Source organism: Cynocephalus volans, chromosome 5 (genome assembly GCF_027409185.1).
Source record: "Cynocephalus volans isolate mCynVol1 chromosome 5, mCynVol1.pri, whole genome shotgun sequence".
NCBI lineage: Eukaryota > Metazoa > Chordata > Mammalia > Dermoptera > Cynocephalidae > Cynocephalus > Cynocephalus volans.
Window position 1 is genome coordinate 45,223,999 of NC_084464.1, and position 16,693 is coordinate 45,240,691.

The 16,693-nt window shown below is 52.0% G+C and overlaps 1 protein-coding gene and 1 long non-coding RNA gene across 2 annotated transcripts in view; both read left to right on the forward strand.

The window, feature by feature from the left end:
- Positions 1-309: 309 nt before the first annotated feature.
- Positions 310-2,793, forward strand: LOC134377684 (uncharacterized). The gene is made up of 4 exons (XR_010023562.1): positions 310-393; positions 836-906; positions 1,797-1,823; positions 2,615-2,793. It is a non-coding gene; the product is annotated as an uncharacterized LOC134377684 (long non-coding RNA).
- A 4,654-nt stretch (positions 2,794-7,447) lies between these two features.
- Positions 7,448-16,693, forward strand: part of ITPR3 (inositol 1,4,5-trisphosphate receptor type 3) — a 66,389-nt gene continuing 57,143 nt past the window's right edge. The window contains exon 1 of the mRNA XM_063096363.1: positions 7,448-7,536. Coding sequence (XP_062952433.1) covers positions 7,448-7,536 — 89 coding nt within the window. The remainder of the gene's footprint in view (positions 7,537-16,693) is intronic.

Here is a 16,693-nt window from a genome sequence, read left to right on the forward strand (position 1 = left end):
CTAAGTGCTTTACAAAGTAGTTACTTTTGCTAGATATTTCCATTCACCCCTCCAGATCTACTGTCTACTCTTCTGCACTTGCTCCATGCCCAAGAGGTTGACCTTAGTGGCCTGAATGACCCAGTTCCCTTGCCCTCTGGTTTCACTTTAGGTTGTGCCAATGGGAAGCACTGGTAGGAGACTGGAGGGCAGAGGAGAGAGAGGTGAGGGTATTTTTTCCATCAGCTCTCCCTGCTAAGCCGAGGCTGGCAGTGGCTAGGCCTTGCTCTCTGGAAAGCCACACAGCCCTCCTCGGCCTCTTTGGGCCTGCGTGGTAACTAACAGCTTCTTGCAGTTTCTAGATCTAGAGTGCTGCACTACCCTTGGTGGCTCCTTAACTCTGTCCACACCTCTGTAAGTTGATCCATTTATTAACCTCTCTTTACTTATCTGCTGGGGATGTGTTGCCAGTTTCTTGCCAGGACTTGACTAATATAGCTCTATATTCTTATTTTATACACAAGGAAACTGAGACCCAGAGAAGTTGGTAGCTTCTCTATCTAGATAGTAGGTGGTCAGAGCTAGGACTCCAGTGGTTTTGTTCCAGAACTTGCTTTTCACTGTGTTCGTGAAGGTGTCCTGGGAGAGAGTGACCTTAGGGGAGAGGCAGAGGGGATGCCTGGTGAGGGGGCATCAGCCAGGGAGGACCTGGAGTACAGGCCACCTGGTTTCAGCACTCCAGAACCAGAGGGCTTCTCTCCAAAAAAGGCCAAAATTAGAAGGGGCAAGATCAGGCTTTCTTCTGTGACCAGTGGGAATCCTCTCAGCAGATTGCTTTCGTCTCTTGCTTCACCAGACCAGGACCACGTGTTAGAGTTAGCTGGCTGCACTCTTACAGTCCATTTCCCCTCCAGTCTCTTGCATGAGGTAGGTGGTCAGCAAATGCCTGAAATAAACAGATATGGCATTGATGACTGTGGTGTGGGGGTGGGGCAGAAGGAATACACAACAGGCTCTGTCTCCTGTCTAGCCTTCCCAAGAGGCTGAGTGGGTAAGTTCATCTGAGTGTGTGGATGACCGTAGATGAGTGAAAGTGTTTGTGTGTGAGTGTGAGAGTGTGTGAGGGACAAAGTGTGTGTTTGAGCATGCGTGAAGGCTCTGGGGCAGGCAGCCTGCACGCTCTCACTCTCCCTGGTTGTGGCTTAGTGGTTACCGTGGGCTGGGTGCCCGCCCAGGGCAGCTTATGGCATGGGGAAGGAATTCTCTGGGAACCCCAGCGGGCCTGGGCTGACGCCCCACCCACGGCGGGTGACCTAGCTGGGTGGCTGCTGCACTGACTCAGCTCTTCTGGCCCAGCCTCACCCCACTCCTGGCCCTGCTGCCGTCTCAGGAGTGAGGGGCAGAGGAATCCCTTCAGAACTCCCTGTTATCTGCCCCAAACCACGAGACTGTCCGCCTGCTCAACCAGCATGAACAGTGCATTCCTACCTCTCCAGTCATAGTCAGGGAGGGCTAGTAAGAGCTAAAGAGCAGTCAGAGCCAAGGGTGAAATCTGGGAAGGTGATGTAAACCCTGTTTGCAAGGAGGGCCCTGAAACCCAGAGAGGTCTGTGCCTTGTGCAAAGTCACACAGCAGAGCTGGGAGAAGTCTCCAGGAACTGGCGGGGTGGAAGGGGAGGGGACACTGGTAGAGGAATCCTAGGGTTCAGAGTTGGTAGGCTCTCCCCATGTTTCAATCCTCCCTCCCCTCCCGTGTTCCCTTCTGAGTCCGGGGAGAAGGTCTGAGCCCTGCCACCCTTCTTCCTCTTGCCTCCTCAGGCCCAGTCTGGACTTAGAGCACTCAAGGTAAGTTTGCTGGGGGTCTTCCTGCTTGTGCTTAGAACTTGGGGCTGAGGCTTTGAACATCTTTATTTGTATTTGTTTTTTGTTATGGGTTACACTCCACATTGCCTGAAATTCAAAAGTTTTAAAAAGAGATATAGTGAATAGTAATCCCTTCACCCAGTCCCTGTGCCTCAGTTTCCCACGTAAAGGCCCCTGCCCTCACTGGCTTCCTGGAAATCCTGAGTTTGTGGTTTTTTTTTTTTTTTTTTTTTTTTAAAGATGACCGGTAAGGGGATCTTAACCCTTGACTTGGTGTTGTCAGCACCACACTCAGCCAGTGAGCGAACCGGCCATCCATATATGGGATCCGAACCGGGGCCTTGGTGTTATCAGCACCGCACTCTCCCGAGTGAGCCACGGGCCGGCCCTTGAGTTTGTGATTTCTAACCAGAGCTTCCCATCCCGTTTTCCCTCTGGGAGAGGCTCCCTTGGGATGTGGAGCTGGTGTGTGCTGGGAGAGGCGCAGCCATTGAGGTTGGGGCCTGGGCCAGGCAGACTGGTTGCCGTGGGGATGGTGGTGACCTCCTTCCTCGTCCTGAACCTGGCCTTAGTTTACCACCACTCAAACCTCTCAGGAGAGGTGGGGCCCATTGGTTCTCCTTCCCAATGTCTTAGAGCATCCCTGGAAGCTCCCCACCCCCACCCAAGGACCCAGGTGCCTGTCACCCCAAGCTGGGGCTCCCACAGTCTCCCTGTGTATTTTTCTCCTGGTATAATTTATATTCTTTCCCCACTGTCTTTCTCTTTGACAGTTCAAACCACACAGATTTATTAAGCACTTACTATGTGCCTGGCCTGGAGACTCAAAGTGGAGTGGACACAGCCTCTTCCATCCAGGAGCTCACAGTCTACTGGAGGAGGCCAAAAAGAAGATAGATCATTACAATCCAAGATGGCACACGATATGTTCTCTGATAGTGGGGGAATAAAGAAATTGGCTGTTAAAAAGTCTGACAATACCAAGTGCTGGTGAGGACATGGTTCAGTGGGCACAGTCCCACATGGCTGGCAAGAGGCTAAGTTAGAATAGTCAAGTTGGGGGCCAGCCCATGGCTCACTTGGGAGAGTGTGGTGCTGATAACGCCAAGACCAAGGGTTCAGATCCCGATATAGGGATGGCCAGTTTGCTCACTTGGGAGAGCATGGTGCTGACAACATCAAGCCAAGGGTTAAGATCTCCTTACCAGTCATCTTTTGAAGAAAAAAAAAAAAAAAAGCCAAGTTGGAGAACAATTTGACAGCTCCTACAGAGTTGTGATGCTCTCTCCCTATGATCCAGCAATTCTGCTTTCTAAGTTTTTACTCTAGAGCAGGGTTTTCCAAAATTTTTTACTTATTTGTTTGTTTGCTTGGCAGCTGGTTGGTATGGGAATCTGAAGTTTTCTCAAACTTTTTGACAGCCTCAATGAGAAATACACTGTGACCCAGAACACAAATGCCCTACATCCATGACAGACAACTTTCACCCTAATAGTTACCCTGATGATGTGTGACACATATTGGTATTTTCCAATCAATTTTGAGTTTTAAAAATGTTGATCTTCACCCACTAAATTGATTTCATAACCCATTAAGGGCCTCAATCCATAGTTAGAACAACACTACCCTGTACACAAGGAGATGAAAATGTGTACTGCAACACTGTTGTAATAGCGGAAACTTAGGTCTTTACCTAAGACCTGTCACCAACAAAATGGATAAGCAAATTGTAATGTGGTCAGTAAATGGACTATCACACAGTAGCTACATGTATCAAAGGATGTACATGGGGTGACGCCATTTATATAAAATGTATGACCCTGCAAAGTGATATAATGCATTGTTTATGGACACCAACATATGTAGTACAAGCATAAAAACCTGCATGAAATGATATCTACTCAAATCAGGATAGTGGAAGGAGAGGGAAGGGAAAGTAGTTGGGAAGGGTGCATAAGGAACTTCAACTGAATTTTTAAGGTTTAGTCCTGAAAAAATAAAAATGAGAGGCGGCCAGCCAATTAGCTCAGATGGTCAGAGCATGGTGCTGATAACACCAAGGTCAAGAGTTTGATCTCTGTACTGGCCAGTTGCCAATAAATAAAATAAAATAAAATAAAATAAAATAAAATAAAATAAAATAAAATAAAATAAAATAAAATAAAATAAAATAATAAAATAAATAAAATAAAATTAAATAAAATAAATAAAATAAAATAAATTGGAGCCACATTTTCCAAAATACGAAGATTTGACAAAGCTGGAGGAAAGGTACAGGACATTCATTACATTTTAATCTGATATTTTGTAATAATACTTAAAGATTAGTGCTCCAGTACTTCAGGGAAGGCGACTTTATTTTGACCATGGGAAATAGAAAAGAGGAAGTGGTAGAGGGAGCCCCAGCAGCCCAGGCACAGGGCTGAGTGGATGAGGTCCTGGGGAAATGAGAATGATACAATGAGTCCTTCCTCCCTGGGGATGCTGTGTTGTTGGGGGCTCACACTTCCCTCATGTGTTGGGACACTCTCCCTATTTAACAGATGAGGAAACCGAGGCTGAGAGAACTGCCCTCAGAAAGTGGCAGGGCTGGGGCTGGAACCCAGGCCTATACGAGCCAGAACCTTTGCTCTTGACCAGTTCACAGCATGGTTCCTCCTTGAGAAGCAATCCTGGTGTCTGCAGAGGGTGCAGGGGTGGGGAAGGCTGGGGATGGACGGGCAGTCTGTGAGGGTCTGCTGTGCTGGGCTAGGGCGTGTAGACTCATGAACTCACTGCAGTTGTACAGTCTGTTTCTTAACCTTTTTTTTTTTTTTTTAAACACTCTTAATCTTCCTTTAAACAAATTCTAACTCAGAACCCAGATTTACAAAAAACCTTACAGTGGAGTTGATTTGGCACAAGCAGGTGACTGGGGACTAGAGCCCAGGGGTGGCTCCTGTGGAAACACAACATGAATCTCATGTTAGAGAAAAATCCCTAGAAGGAATGTATGTGGCAGGAGGCTGGCAGTAGCATCCCTACCAGGACTTCTCAGTCGGATAGGAAGGGATGCTGCCCATTCTGAGTCCTCCTGGTTGACAAAGAGATAGAGGCTAGAGCACTCCCGGGCTGGGGGGAACCAAGGGCGGTGCATGCTGTGGATCGGATGGGGGATACGACATATGACAGGGATACTTTCCAAGAAATGTGTTGTTAGTGCAAACATCCTAGAGTGTACTTACACACACCTAGATGGTATAACCTACTACACACCTCAGCTATATGGTATACCATTATAGTCTTATGAGACCACTGTCGTCGACTTATACGTTGTTATGCAGCGCTTGACTGTCTTTGAATCTCAGGAGAGGAAGGACATACAAGTCCTGATTGCAGGTACTAGAGAGGGTGTTTCCAGTTCATCCGTCTTCATCCTCACTGTCTGGGGAAGGAGAAAAGGCAGTTGGGCCCAGGCTGGCTACTTGATCAGAACCTGGTGCCCAGCAGAGGCCCGACACGTAGTAGGCCTTCAATAAATGCTTATGGAACAAATGCATATTTCCCTCTTCTAACCCTGGGGAAAGATAGGGAAGGCCTGATTCCTGAGAGCAAACAAAACTGTCCCAGGGGCTGGCCCTTCCCAGTGAGGCTTCAGTGGTGGACAGTTGTGGCTGTCAGTGTGGAGTGGTGGAGAGTACTGGGCTAATAAAACTCAGGGGTTTGGCTTCTCCAGTTGCCACGAACCTGCTGTGTGACCTTGATGTTTGGAGCTCCTTTTCTGAGCTTTGACCATGTCTTTTTGGCAGAGTGGCCTGGACGAGGTTTCCCAAACTGCAGTTTGCAACCCATTTGGTACATTTTAAAAAGCAATTTACTGGGTTACAACCATTGTTAAAACAAACAAAACAAAACAACTGAAATAGAATAGAAAATAGAGTGCCTCACAGGTCATAAGGGTAAGTATTGTTTTGTGAAACTATTGTTTTGCTTATGTATAGACGAAGGTGTGGACAAGTCTGATGTAAAACTTATTTGTTACTGTGAGTCCTGGTGAAAAAAACTGTGAAACACTGAACTCAGTGATCCTGGAGGTGAGTGATTGTGGGAGGTGTCCTTTCCTCCCACGTTCTAGGGTCTTTCTAAAAGAAAAAACGCACACCCAGGAGTTTTCCTCCTCCTCCCCGGGGTCAGCAGCTGTCTCTTTGCTCTTAGCTGTTTCCACCCCTCCCCGGGTCCCTTTTCTTCCTGCTTCAGTCCCCGAGTTCCCTCCGCCCTTTCTTCAAGAGACAAAGCCCCCCACCTCACCCCTCAGGAAGTGTGTGGAGGTGGGAGTGTGTTTGGAAGGGACTAAATTTGATCGAAGGAGGGTGGCAGTGGGTACCCTATTCCAGGAGTTCAAATAAAAGGACTAGGAAGCAAACACCCAAACACCCGGAGAACGGAACGGAAAGTAGGCGAGCCGGGGACGTGAGTTTGAGGGCAGGACTTCGTGAGCAAGATCCTGGCCGCCGCAGCGGGTCACTCCCAGAGGGCCGGCACCCGGACTTGTCATTGTTGGCGCTTGGGTGCGCTATTAAGTAGTGAAGGTAACTTTCTCCCCTTCACCTCACTTTTTTTCCCCCTAAGGAAAGACAGAAGGAGCCAAGAGCTTTGGAGCCAACTCCTGGAGAGGGAGCGGCTGAACTGATTCGGATGTTGGATCTCTCTGTACACAGGAATGCGGAGAGAAAAAAACAAAACCCACCCCATTGCCTCATTTCCCCTCCAAGCCCGAGAACTTTCTATTGTGCAATGAAAAGCCTTTTCATATTGAGAAAAATGAATCTCGACTTGCGCTGCAAAGGGATGAGCGCGCCTCTCGGCGCGAGACAGCTCTCAGCTGGGCGCGGAGACAGCCCCGTGGCCGCAGGACGGCCGTGGCTGGGGCGCTCCGGGAGCGTCTTCCGCGCGCACCTCACGGTAGCGCCTGCGGGGGCGCTGGACTCCCCCTTCCGCAGGCGCCCACACTGGTTCTCAGCGACCCGAGGGTCCGGGAGTAGACAGTCCGGGGAACTCCGAGGGCGGAGAGCCTCTTGTTGCTGGGCCTCCCAGAGGTGGCAGTTCCTCGAGCCCGCTGGAAGCCCCGGGACTCCCCGGAGTCGCGCAGGGCGCCTTTGGGGGCTGGGGGGCAGGCGGCGCATTTGGCATCCGGGAGGCCGGGCCCGGGACGCGCGAGGGGCGCGGGGCGCCGGGAGGCGGGCCGGTGCACGTGGGTGCCGGCGGGCGGGCCACCACGGGGTGCGGGGGGGCCGGGGTGTGGCCTCCCCGCCTCCCGGGCGGGATTTGCATGTGTGTGGCGGCCCCAGACTTCCTGCTCCTTCTACGCTGCAGGTACGAGCGGGCCGGGCCGGGCGGGCGGCGGGCGCACTGAGACGCGGGCACCTCCTCACTCGGACCCCAGGCCGCGCCGCGCCGCTCCGCCTCCTGCTCCCGAGGCCGCCAGCCCGTCCCGGCCGCACCGAGCGCCGGGCTCCGAGGTGGGGGCGCGCCCCTTCCCGCCCCCCGGACGCCTCGGTCCACTGCACGGAGCCTGGCCGTGCGCCCCTGGGCGCCCCCACTGCCCCAGGCCCTGGAGGGTCGCAGCCATGAGCGAAATGTCCAGCTTTCTTCACATCGGGGACATCGTTTCCCTGTACGCCGAGGGCTCCGTCAATGGCTTCATCAGCACTTTGGGGTGAGTGAGCCGTGCTCAAGGGGGGCGCAGGCGGGGAGGGGGCGCAGGCGGGGAGGGGGCGCCTTGGGCACTGGTGCCAGCTGCGTGCGTCCTGCCACCGCCGCCCGCCGACAAAAGACCTGGACGTTCCCAGCCTCAGGGAGCGGGGGAACTGCTCGCCTCCTTTTAGAGAAAGGAAGTGAAATGTTTGCTCAGGTAGGAGTCGGGCGCCCTGCTGGAGTTGGCAGGAGGCGCCCTTCTCGGGGAAGCCTCTACCCTCCCGCAGGCGCCTTTCTTCAGACAGGGCGGAGGGACCGAGACTTCCTCTGCAGGTGGTCCCCAGGGTGGGCAGGTGGATGGCTGGGGCCTGAGGTGGGGAAGGGCATCCGGGCCGGGATGTGCCCGGTTCTGGGGGTGGGCGGAGCTGTGGGGGGTGGGCAGGATCAGACTGGAGCCTGGAATCCTTTAGTTACCGATCCTCTGGCGCCTTTGAGGGGTCGTCCCTTCTCTTCTCAGCTCTCTCCCTGTCCCACCCCCTTCAGTAGGAGTGTCTTCTCAGCCCTCCCCTATCAACCGTCCCAGGTCCTGCTGACTGCCCCCCTTATCCCCGCCTCTCTCTCCCCGTCAATTTCCTGCCCGGCTCATCTGGCGCCCCTGGGTCCCTGGCCCCAGGTTCTCTCCAGCACTTTACAAACATTAATTAATTCTAGCCGCCACCCCCCAGAGTCTGGGCTGAATAAACAGGGAATCAATTCCTGTCCCTGGAGAGGGCTGGGCCTGTAGCAGGGATAGGGCAGGAGAGGAATTGGGCAGAGAGGAGCAGTTGGGGGTGGGTGGGTGCGTAGAGCGGTTTCTCCAGCTCTCCAGCAGGCTCTTTGTCATATTCTCAGTCTGGGGCCTGTGTTAAAGTGTTTCATCCTCCGTCCAGCCACACCCAGCTGCCCTTTAGGGTAAACCCATCCCTCTCTGCTGACTCCACTCAGCTGGACACCAGCCAGTCATGTGGGGGCCTCCTCTCTGGGGGCTTTAGGGGACAGCCCTGGCACCCTCAGCCTGCGGCTGACTCTGGGCTGGGCCTGGCTCACCCTGAGCCTGGGAGGTTGTAGTCACCTGGCTCCCTTGGTCTCGCCCAGGGTTGTTGGGAATTTAGCTTTAATCCTGCTGGAAAGGGAATTGGTTGTGGGGGTGGAGGGCAGGCTCTACCAGCAGGGGATTCTGACTGGGAATTCCAGCTTACTCTGCTCACCTTATCTCAGCACCCTCCAGGCCTCTCTGCTTCCCCTCCCCATTCAGGTTTGGAATCCTTGGCTACTTGTCCCACATCCCCCACTAGATCTGACTTCTCCTGCCCAGTTCCCCAGAGGTTGGGATTGGAGCCAGTTCTGGGCCAGCATCTGTGCAGGTTTCTCCCAGAGAGCAATGGCCAGGCCTGGCTGCCCTGAGGCCAGGACATGCACATAGTAGGTACACAGTAGAGTTAATGTATCTGATAATGCCAAGGGAAGGCAGAAAGGGTGTCGGACTGTGGGGGATGTGGAGGCTGATGGTGGAAACCCCCCCCCCCAGTGTCTGAACAGCATTGGGGACTTTTGGGAAGTGACCATCTCCTCTGTTGCTTAGTGCCTGGTTCAGGGCCGAGCACACAGTAGGTGGTTTATAAGCACCTGTGAGATTTAACAGTATCAGAGAAAACATCTTATTCCCCCTGCCCTCAGGCAGGCCTCATTCCCTCACAAGAGATTCCCTCTGTTGCCTCCTGACATAACTTCCTCCCACCCTGGTCCTTCCTGCTTCCTCCAGCTTGATCCTGGGGCAGGTCCTGGTGACCTCTGAGAGTGCCCTTCTACCCCAGGGTACCCCTTCCCTCTGCAAAGGCCTCCAATATCTCCTGACTTTCCACTGATGGACACCCACCCTCCCTGGCATTCTAGCACCTGCATGTGCAGGCCCCAACTTAATTTTCTGGGTTTTCCTCACCCCCCCTTCATACATCTGAAGCTCCAGGTGCACTACACTACTCCCTGTTCCTGGAACCTGTTCCACACTCTCAGTCTCTTTACCTTTGCTCCAGGGTTGCTCTTGCCCTTCAGCCAGTCTCCACCTACGTAAATCTGTCCCACCCTCTAAGACCTAGTGCAAAATGGCCTCTTTTGTTAGATCCAGCTCCCCCAACCCCACCCGGGGCAGAATTAACCCTTTTTTCTCTATGCTTTTGAATTGCTCTCTGGTGCTAATCACTTTGTTGGAGGTTTCCCTGTAGGCCCATCTAATACTGAACACTTTGCCAGTATTAACTAATTAATTACACCATTTATATATTCAGCACATCCACAGGCACTGTACTGGGTGCTGGGGACTTGGTGGTGAACAAGGGAGCTGTGCTTGCAGTCTTCTTAGAACTTAGAGTCAATGAAGAATGATTTGTAAGTGCTGGAAGTCATGGCTATTCAAAGTGTATTCCTCAGCCCAGCAGCTTCAGCATCACCTAGAAGCTTGTTAGAAATACAGAGGGCCGACCCCGTGGTGCACTCGGGAGAGTGCGGCGCTGGGAGTGCAGCAGTGCTCCCGCCGCGGGTTCGGATCCTATATAAGGATGGCTGGTGCGCTCACTGGCTGAGCGCGGTGCGGCCGGTCACAAAAATGACAAAAAAAAAAAAAGAAATACAGAACTGCAGACCCTAGGCCTAGTCCTACTGGATCAAATCTACATTTTAATAAGATCCCCAGGGGGTTGGTGCCTTAAGGTGTGTGAAGCATTGCTCTAAGTGATTCTCTCTCTGCTGCATCCTCCCTGGAACCTTGCTGCCTCCATTCTCAACTCTGGTCCCCTCCACCTTTCCTGTGGTTGTTGGTGCCCATATCTGTACTCTGGAGGCTGATTTGACTGAGTTCTGAGGCTAGCCCAGTGCTCAGTGCCTGGTGTTCAGGAGGTACCTAGTAAGGCTAGTTGATGAAAGGGGCAGCCTTGGTAGGCAGAGGGGCTGGGTCAGTTGGGAGATGGGAAGGGGGGCATTGGTAAGGGAAAGAGGCTGAGGCAGCCTTCAGATTGTAGCCAGAGCTCTTCAGGACAAAGTGGAGGAGGCCTATTAGAGCCTCCCAATTAGTTAGAGCTCCTGGTGTAGATTGTACATTAACTCTGGGGTGGAAGGGTGGGAGGGGTCTGGGGAAGAGTGGATCCTGGGGCGGGTTGAGACTGCCAGCCAGCAAGGGAAAGCAGGGCCATGCCACTTCTTAGCAGGAAATAGAGGGAGGAAAGTGTGGCCAGTGCACTGCCTTGCCTCTTACTCTTCACCCCAGGTTGGAGGCAGCAGAGGCCAGGGCTGGAGCAGCTGCTCAGGGCCAGCAAAATGGGGAGGATTTCATGTGGCTTCAAGCCAGTGGCTGGGGACAACTGGCATAGGTATGCAGGGTGGACCCTTCAGGATCTCATGTCTAATTCCTTGAAGATTACTCTTGAGTGCCCGGAAGGTTACTCCCCGATTCACAAGGAGTAAGTTGAGGGATTGCAGGTGAACTGGATCTTTTTTTTTAACTGGATCTTGTAGTTGAGCTCCCATCATTTGTCACAGTGCCTCTGCCACCTATGGTTGTGCTTTGGAGCACCATTTGGGGGCTCTTAGGACCTCTATACCTGGATCACCCAGGGCTGGAGGGGTCTCAGTGAGAAGGGTGAGACCTGGAGGGATCCCTGCCTCTTCCCCATGGGGTTCTCTACCTTCCAGCCTGACATGCTTCCCCAGGAGGGTGAGCACTGGAGGTCAGAACTCAAGAAGTGTGAGGATAAATGTAGAGGAAGCCCCAGGTCCACAGGGTCAGAATCCTTGGGTCTGGAGCTTCAGAAACATGGCTCTCAGGGAGGGTGTCTCTGTCTCAAGTTTCATCACTAACTTGCTGCCTTCTCTGAGTGTGTTTCTGTTAGCCTGCATGTCCTCTAGGGTGCTCTGGCTCTACCTGAAAATCTCCTGGGAATCTTTCAAAAAATTCCAGCTTCCAAGCCCCATGCCAGACCAATTGTATCAACATCTCTAAGGGTGGGTCTGAATTTTTTAAAAGCTCCCTAGGTGATTTTAATATATACTCAGGGCTTAGATATGAGTGCTCTCTGGGGCTGTGAGGAATCCTGACTGCTGGGTCTGCCTGCTCTTGGACTCAGAGAGCCCATCCCTGCTCTTGTCAGAATTCATTAAGCCATTCAACCAACATTTATTGAGCACCTACTATGTGCCAGGAACTGTTTTAGTAATGATCAAGACAGAGATCCATCTTGTTCCATTCCGTGCAGTGAGAAGCTGGGAGAGATGATCTGTACAGGTCCTTTGAGCCTTAAGTCTCTGAGACACATGTAATTCCAGGAGGGGGGACTTTTCCTCCCATGCTGATCAGGTTCCTCAGGCAGGTTTCGGACCTGCCTTGGCTTTCATTTAATTGTGATTTCACTGGAATGAGATGTTAGACTTCTGTTCTGTACCCCAAGGCAGGGTTTTGGCCTCAGCTAGCCCAATCCATGCAACTCATTTTTGGAAAATATATTTTTTCTGATTGAAAAATAACATATGTTCCATGGAGAAAACTTGAAAAACTCAAATAAAAAATTATCTGTATTACCACTGTGACTTGCATTTTCATTCTGTATAGACCTTCTAGCCTTTTATGTACTCAAACAAATATTTATAAATGATATCAAACTGCACATATGGCTTCATATCCTGTCTTTTTTTGGATACAATAAGCTGTATTTTCCCATGCCAACACATCATTGTTATGGCTACATAGCATCCATGGTTGGATGTACCTTAACTTATTAAAGCAACTCCAGAATTCAGCATTCAGGCTGTTTCTAAATTTTTGCTGTTATAAACAATTTGCCCCGAACATCCTAGTTCATACACGCCTGAACACTTGTCCAGTTATCCTCTCCAGATAAATTCCCAGAAATAGAGATCAAAGGTGGTGGAGGGGTGTGGAAACGGAACTCTGCCACAGAAGGTCTGACTTGCTTCATGTCATGTGTTTGTGAGTGTCACAGCAGGGTGCAGAACCTGCCTCCACCCTTGAGATTGGACATGGTGGAGGTCCTAGGCAGTCCCAGGCAGGGCAAGGATGTGATGGGAAGTGGGGGGACGTGGAGAGAGGGGCAGTGTGGGGTTGGCTGAGGAAAGAACCGGCCCCAAGCTTCCACCTTGGGTCTCCAAGGTCTCAGGCTGCATCCAGCTTCTTGCCTGAAAGAATCCTGCTGTAGCCACTTGCTCATACTCAGCCCTGCCCTACATTCCTGACCCCATGTCCCCTCCCTGGCTTGGCCCATGGGGCGGTGGCTTGGGTTGGGGGTGGGGAGACATGCTGAATTTTAGGGTGGAGCCACACCAGTTTTCTGCTCTCAGCTTGGTGGGAGGTGTTTCTGGGTTTCGATGACCCCCAGGAATGTTTCTGGAGTCCCTGCATGTCCACCTCCAGCTCTGCACTCTAGACTTCACCCCATGTAGAGCCAGGGGGCCCCTTCCTGGGAGTGGGGGCTATGTGAGAAGATGGGAGGAATCTGTGGGGAGGGGAGGAGAGCAGAGCCCAAATCTACAGGCCTCTGAATGTGAGCTCTGAGCCCCCCTGAGTATGTCAGGCTGGTCATGCCAGGGCTGCCAGTGGAACCTGGCATTTGTACCTGCAGTTAGGACCTTAGCTTGGGGAGCCTTGGGTCATGTAGCAGGGATCCAAGGAGAGGAGACTGCAGGGACTTTCAGTTTAGGGAGTGTGTGAGAGAAATTGTGGGGGCAGAAATTAGGTTAGTCATTTACAGCACAGTAAGCCCAGGGAGTGGGCTGGGGATGGGACCAGGTGGGGCCACATTACAGAGGGGTTTCCACTTGAGGAGACAGGCAAGAGGCACTCATTGCAGGGTCTGGAGTGAGGGCGTAAAATGATCACAGTGGTGTGTGTATTTTTGGCCGGCAGGTGAGGAGAGCCAGAAAGGACAGTGAGCACAAATCTCAGCCCAGGAGCAGCTGCAGGTGCTCGAGGCAGACACCTGTGCATATTTGGTTAGCAAATCCTTCTCCTCGTCACTCACTCAGCCAGCCAGCCATCACCCTTCCTCCAGCCTGCAGGAGAGCCATCTTCTCTAGTATCCGAGTCCAGAAATTGATGACAGGGGTGATGTAGGTCATGGGAGGGAGAATTAAGTCTGTGTTTCAGGGACAATGAGAATGGTGGCCATGGGGAGACTTTACAGATCTTTTACAGTGGGTGGCCCGGCCTTCACTATGTTCTCTCTTTGACTCCTCCCCACCATCCTGAGACATAAATATAACTCAGGAACAGCAGAGAGAACTATTTAGAACTCTCATCTGCCCACTACCTAGACTTAATAATTGTCCACATTTTCTCATATTAGCTACATATTTTTTTTTGCTGAAGTATTTTATGGTAAATTACTCACATTGCATCTTTTCACCTCTAAATGCTTTATTTTATTTTATTTTATTTAATTTATTTATTTATTTATTTTATTTTTTATTTTTTTATTTTTTAAAAGATGACCGGTAAGGGGATCTTAACCCTTGACTTGGTGTTGTCAGCACCACGCTCAGCCAGTGAGCGAACCGGCCATCCGTATATGGGATCTGAACCCGGGGCCTTGGTGTTATCAGCACCGCACTCTCCCGAGTGAGCCACGGGCCGGCCCCTCTAAATGCTTTATTTTACATCCTCAAGAAATAAGGACATACTACTATGTAACCACAGTCCTGTGATCACACCAATCAATAATTTTCTAATAGCATCCAGAGCCCAAGCCATAGTCAGATGTGCCTGTTGTCCCTAGTCTGTCTTTGAGCACTGGGTTCCTTAAATCAGGATCCTCTCAAGGTCCACGTGTTACAGTTGTTCTCATGCCTCTGAAGCCTCCTTTCATCTAGAACAGCCCCAGTTCCACCTCCTCTCCCACTTGATACTGAATTCCTCACAAGGCGTGGTTATGCTGGAGGCTGTCTGACTTTCTGGATTTGTCAGGGCTGCTTTTGCTGCTCTCTTTTCCAGAGAGCTCTGCAGGGGACTGGAGCTGGGCCAGTGAGGGGTGAGGCTTTTACGGCCTCAGTTACTCTGTCAAGTGGGACAGGCTGAGAGTCCAGTTCTGGGTTATGGAGAGTGGTCTGGGCCTGGCAGGCCAATCGTGAAGCGAGGGCAGGCTGAGCAGCCCATGGTTGTACCTCTTCTTTGTCTTCTCAGCTTTCCCTCTTGTCTCCTGCTCCCTGTATCTTCTGCTTGGCCTTACAGATACGTCTTTCAATGTATCCAGCAGCATTGTGGGGATCCCAGGACTTGCCCAAGCCCGCCCAAGCCCACCCAATCCTGAGAGCCAGAACTAGGGCTATGGGTAGAGGCAGGCACACCGAAGGCTGGCACACTAGCCAGGGACCTTCATTTCTGTTGGGCCACGTTTAGTTGTTCTTACTGTCTCCGTTCCTCCTGGAGAGACTCCTGGAGTTCTCTGAGTGTGTGGCTTACTGTCCTTTCTGGACTTTATGCTCTCTGAAGGCATGAGCCATGCTTGTTTTTTAATTCCATATGTTCCATACTGCCTGGCCCCTCAGGTGGCCCAGGGTGGGTCCTTGGTGACGATATATAGAGGTAAAGTAAATGGATGCTTTTGCAGAGAGGTGGGAATTAATTTCTTTTCTCCAGTGAGTCAAGGACTCTAGCCAGTGAATCTGGGTTCCTCTCCTAACATTACTACCCCACCCCCACCTAGCGGGTATGATTTTGAGTATCTGGAGAAGAGGGTCCCCAGTATCCCCCCCTATTCACCACCAGCCCATCAGTGTTCTGACAGTCCCTGCCGTTGGGAGTGGCCTTCCTTGGGACTGGCTTGCATCTGTGGGATGGTGGCCAGTGTCCTGGACTGGGAGTCAGGACACCTGGGGTCTGGAACTGGCTGTTCCATTAACTTGTGTGACCCAGACTGGTCAGTTTCCCCTCCACACCCCAGCTTCCACAGTTGGATGGGGGAGGTGGTTGTTCAGGGGTCCTCAGAAATTTCCCCAGTCTGTGATTCCCCCTCCCAGGGCTGCTCTGATGGTAACCAAGCTGGTAGGTACAAGTTTTCATTCAGGCTCCTCTGATATCACCTGCTCCACTTCTATCTAGCTCCCTTCTTCCTCCTCCTTATCTTATCTTTCTAGACAGCACCGACCCGCCCTGCTGCCTTTCCCATGGCTCCCACCTGGATCTCAAAGTCCACTCTGGGCTGAATGGGGCCACCCAGGTTCTGGAACACAACTGCCTTCCCTTCCTTTCTCAGACCACGTTCTTGGGGTATAGACCCTACGGGCATTTCAGGGACAGCACCCTCCTTCACATCCTTCTAGAGCAAGCTTTAAACCAGCTCCTGTCCAGAGGGTCCTGGGCGGCCCTGCCCACGGCCTCCTGTCAGGACCTCCCCCATACCCCCAAACCTCTGCCCCTCTGCTGATGCCCCATTGGTGTCTGCACAGTGCAGGTTCTCACTGGTCTTGTGCCTCCCAGTGGTTGAAAGGCTCACAGCAGGGACTGTCCTTGGGGCTCCTGCTGGTTCTGCCCTGGGGGGAGGGAGGCACTTGATGCACAGGTGGAGACATGGCTCCTATCCTCAAGGCACTTAGCAAGGTGGGCATGAGCTTCTTGAGTGTGGGGACCACACCCAGCACACACAGGCCCACAGTAAGGTTTTGTTGACTACATACTGGGCTGTGTATGTGCCATGGTCTGATCAGCTGTGTGGCCCAGGTGATTCCTTCCACTCTGTGGGCCTCAGGCTGGACTGTGGTAAGAATAGAATGACATATTGGATGTAAAAGTGATTTATAAACTATAAAGAGTTCCGCGTTGGAGGGTTGGTTTTTCCGATATGATCTTGGCTGGGATGCCAACAGGCCTTATATGAGAGGCAACCCCTGTGGTGGGAATAGGCAGTGAACTCTGCAGGAACCTAACCAAACCGATAACATTCAGTGGGGCTTCAGCGAGTGTAAAGGCGTGTTGGCGGGACGGGGACATCAGTGGGCTGCGGAAGCGGGAGAAGGCCCTTCCCCCGGGAAGAGACGGAGGCGCTGTGGGGTGGTGATGGTGGTGGTGAAGTGACCTGCCGCTTCCCTCTGGAGGGCTCAGCTCTGGTTTCAGCGCTAGGTGTGCACCCGGAACCAGGCACCTG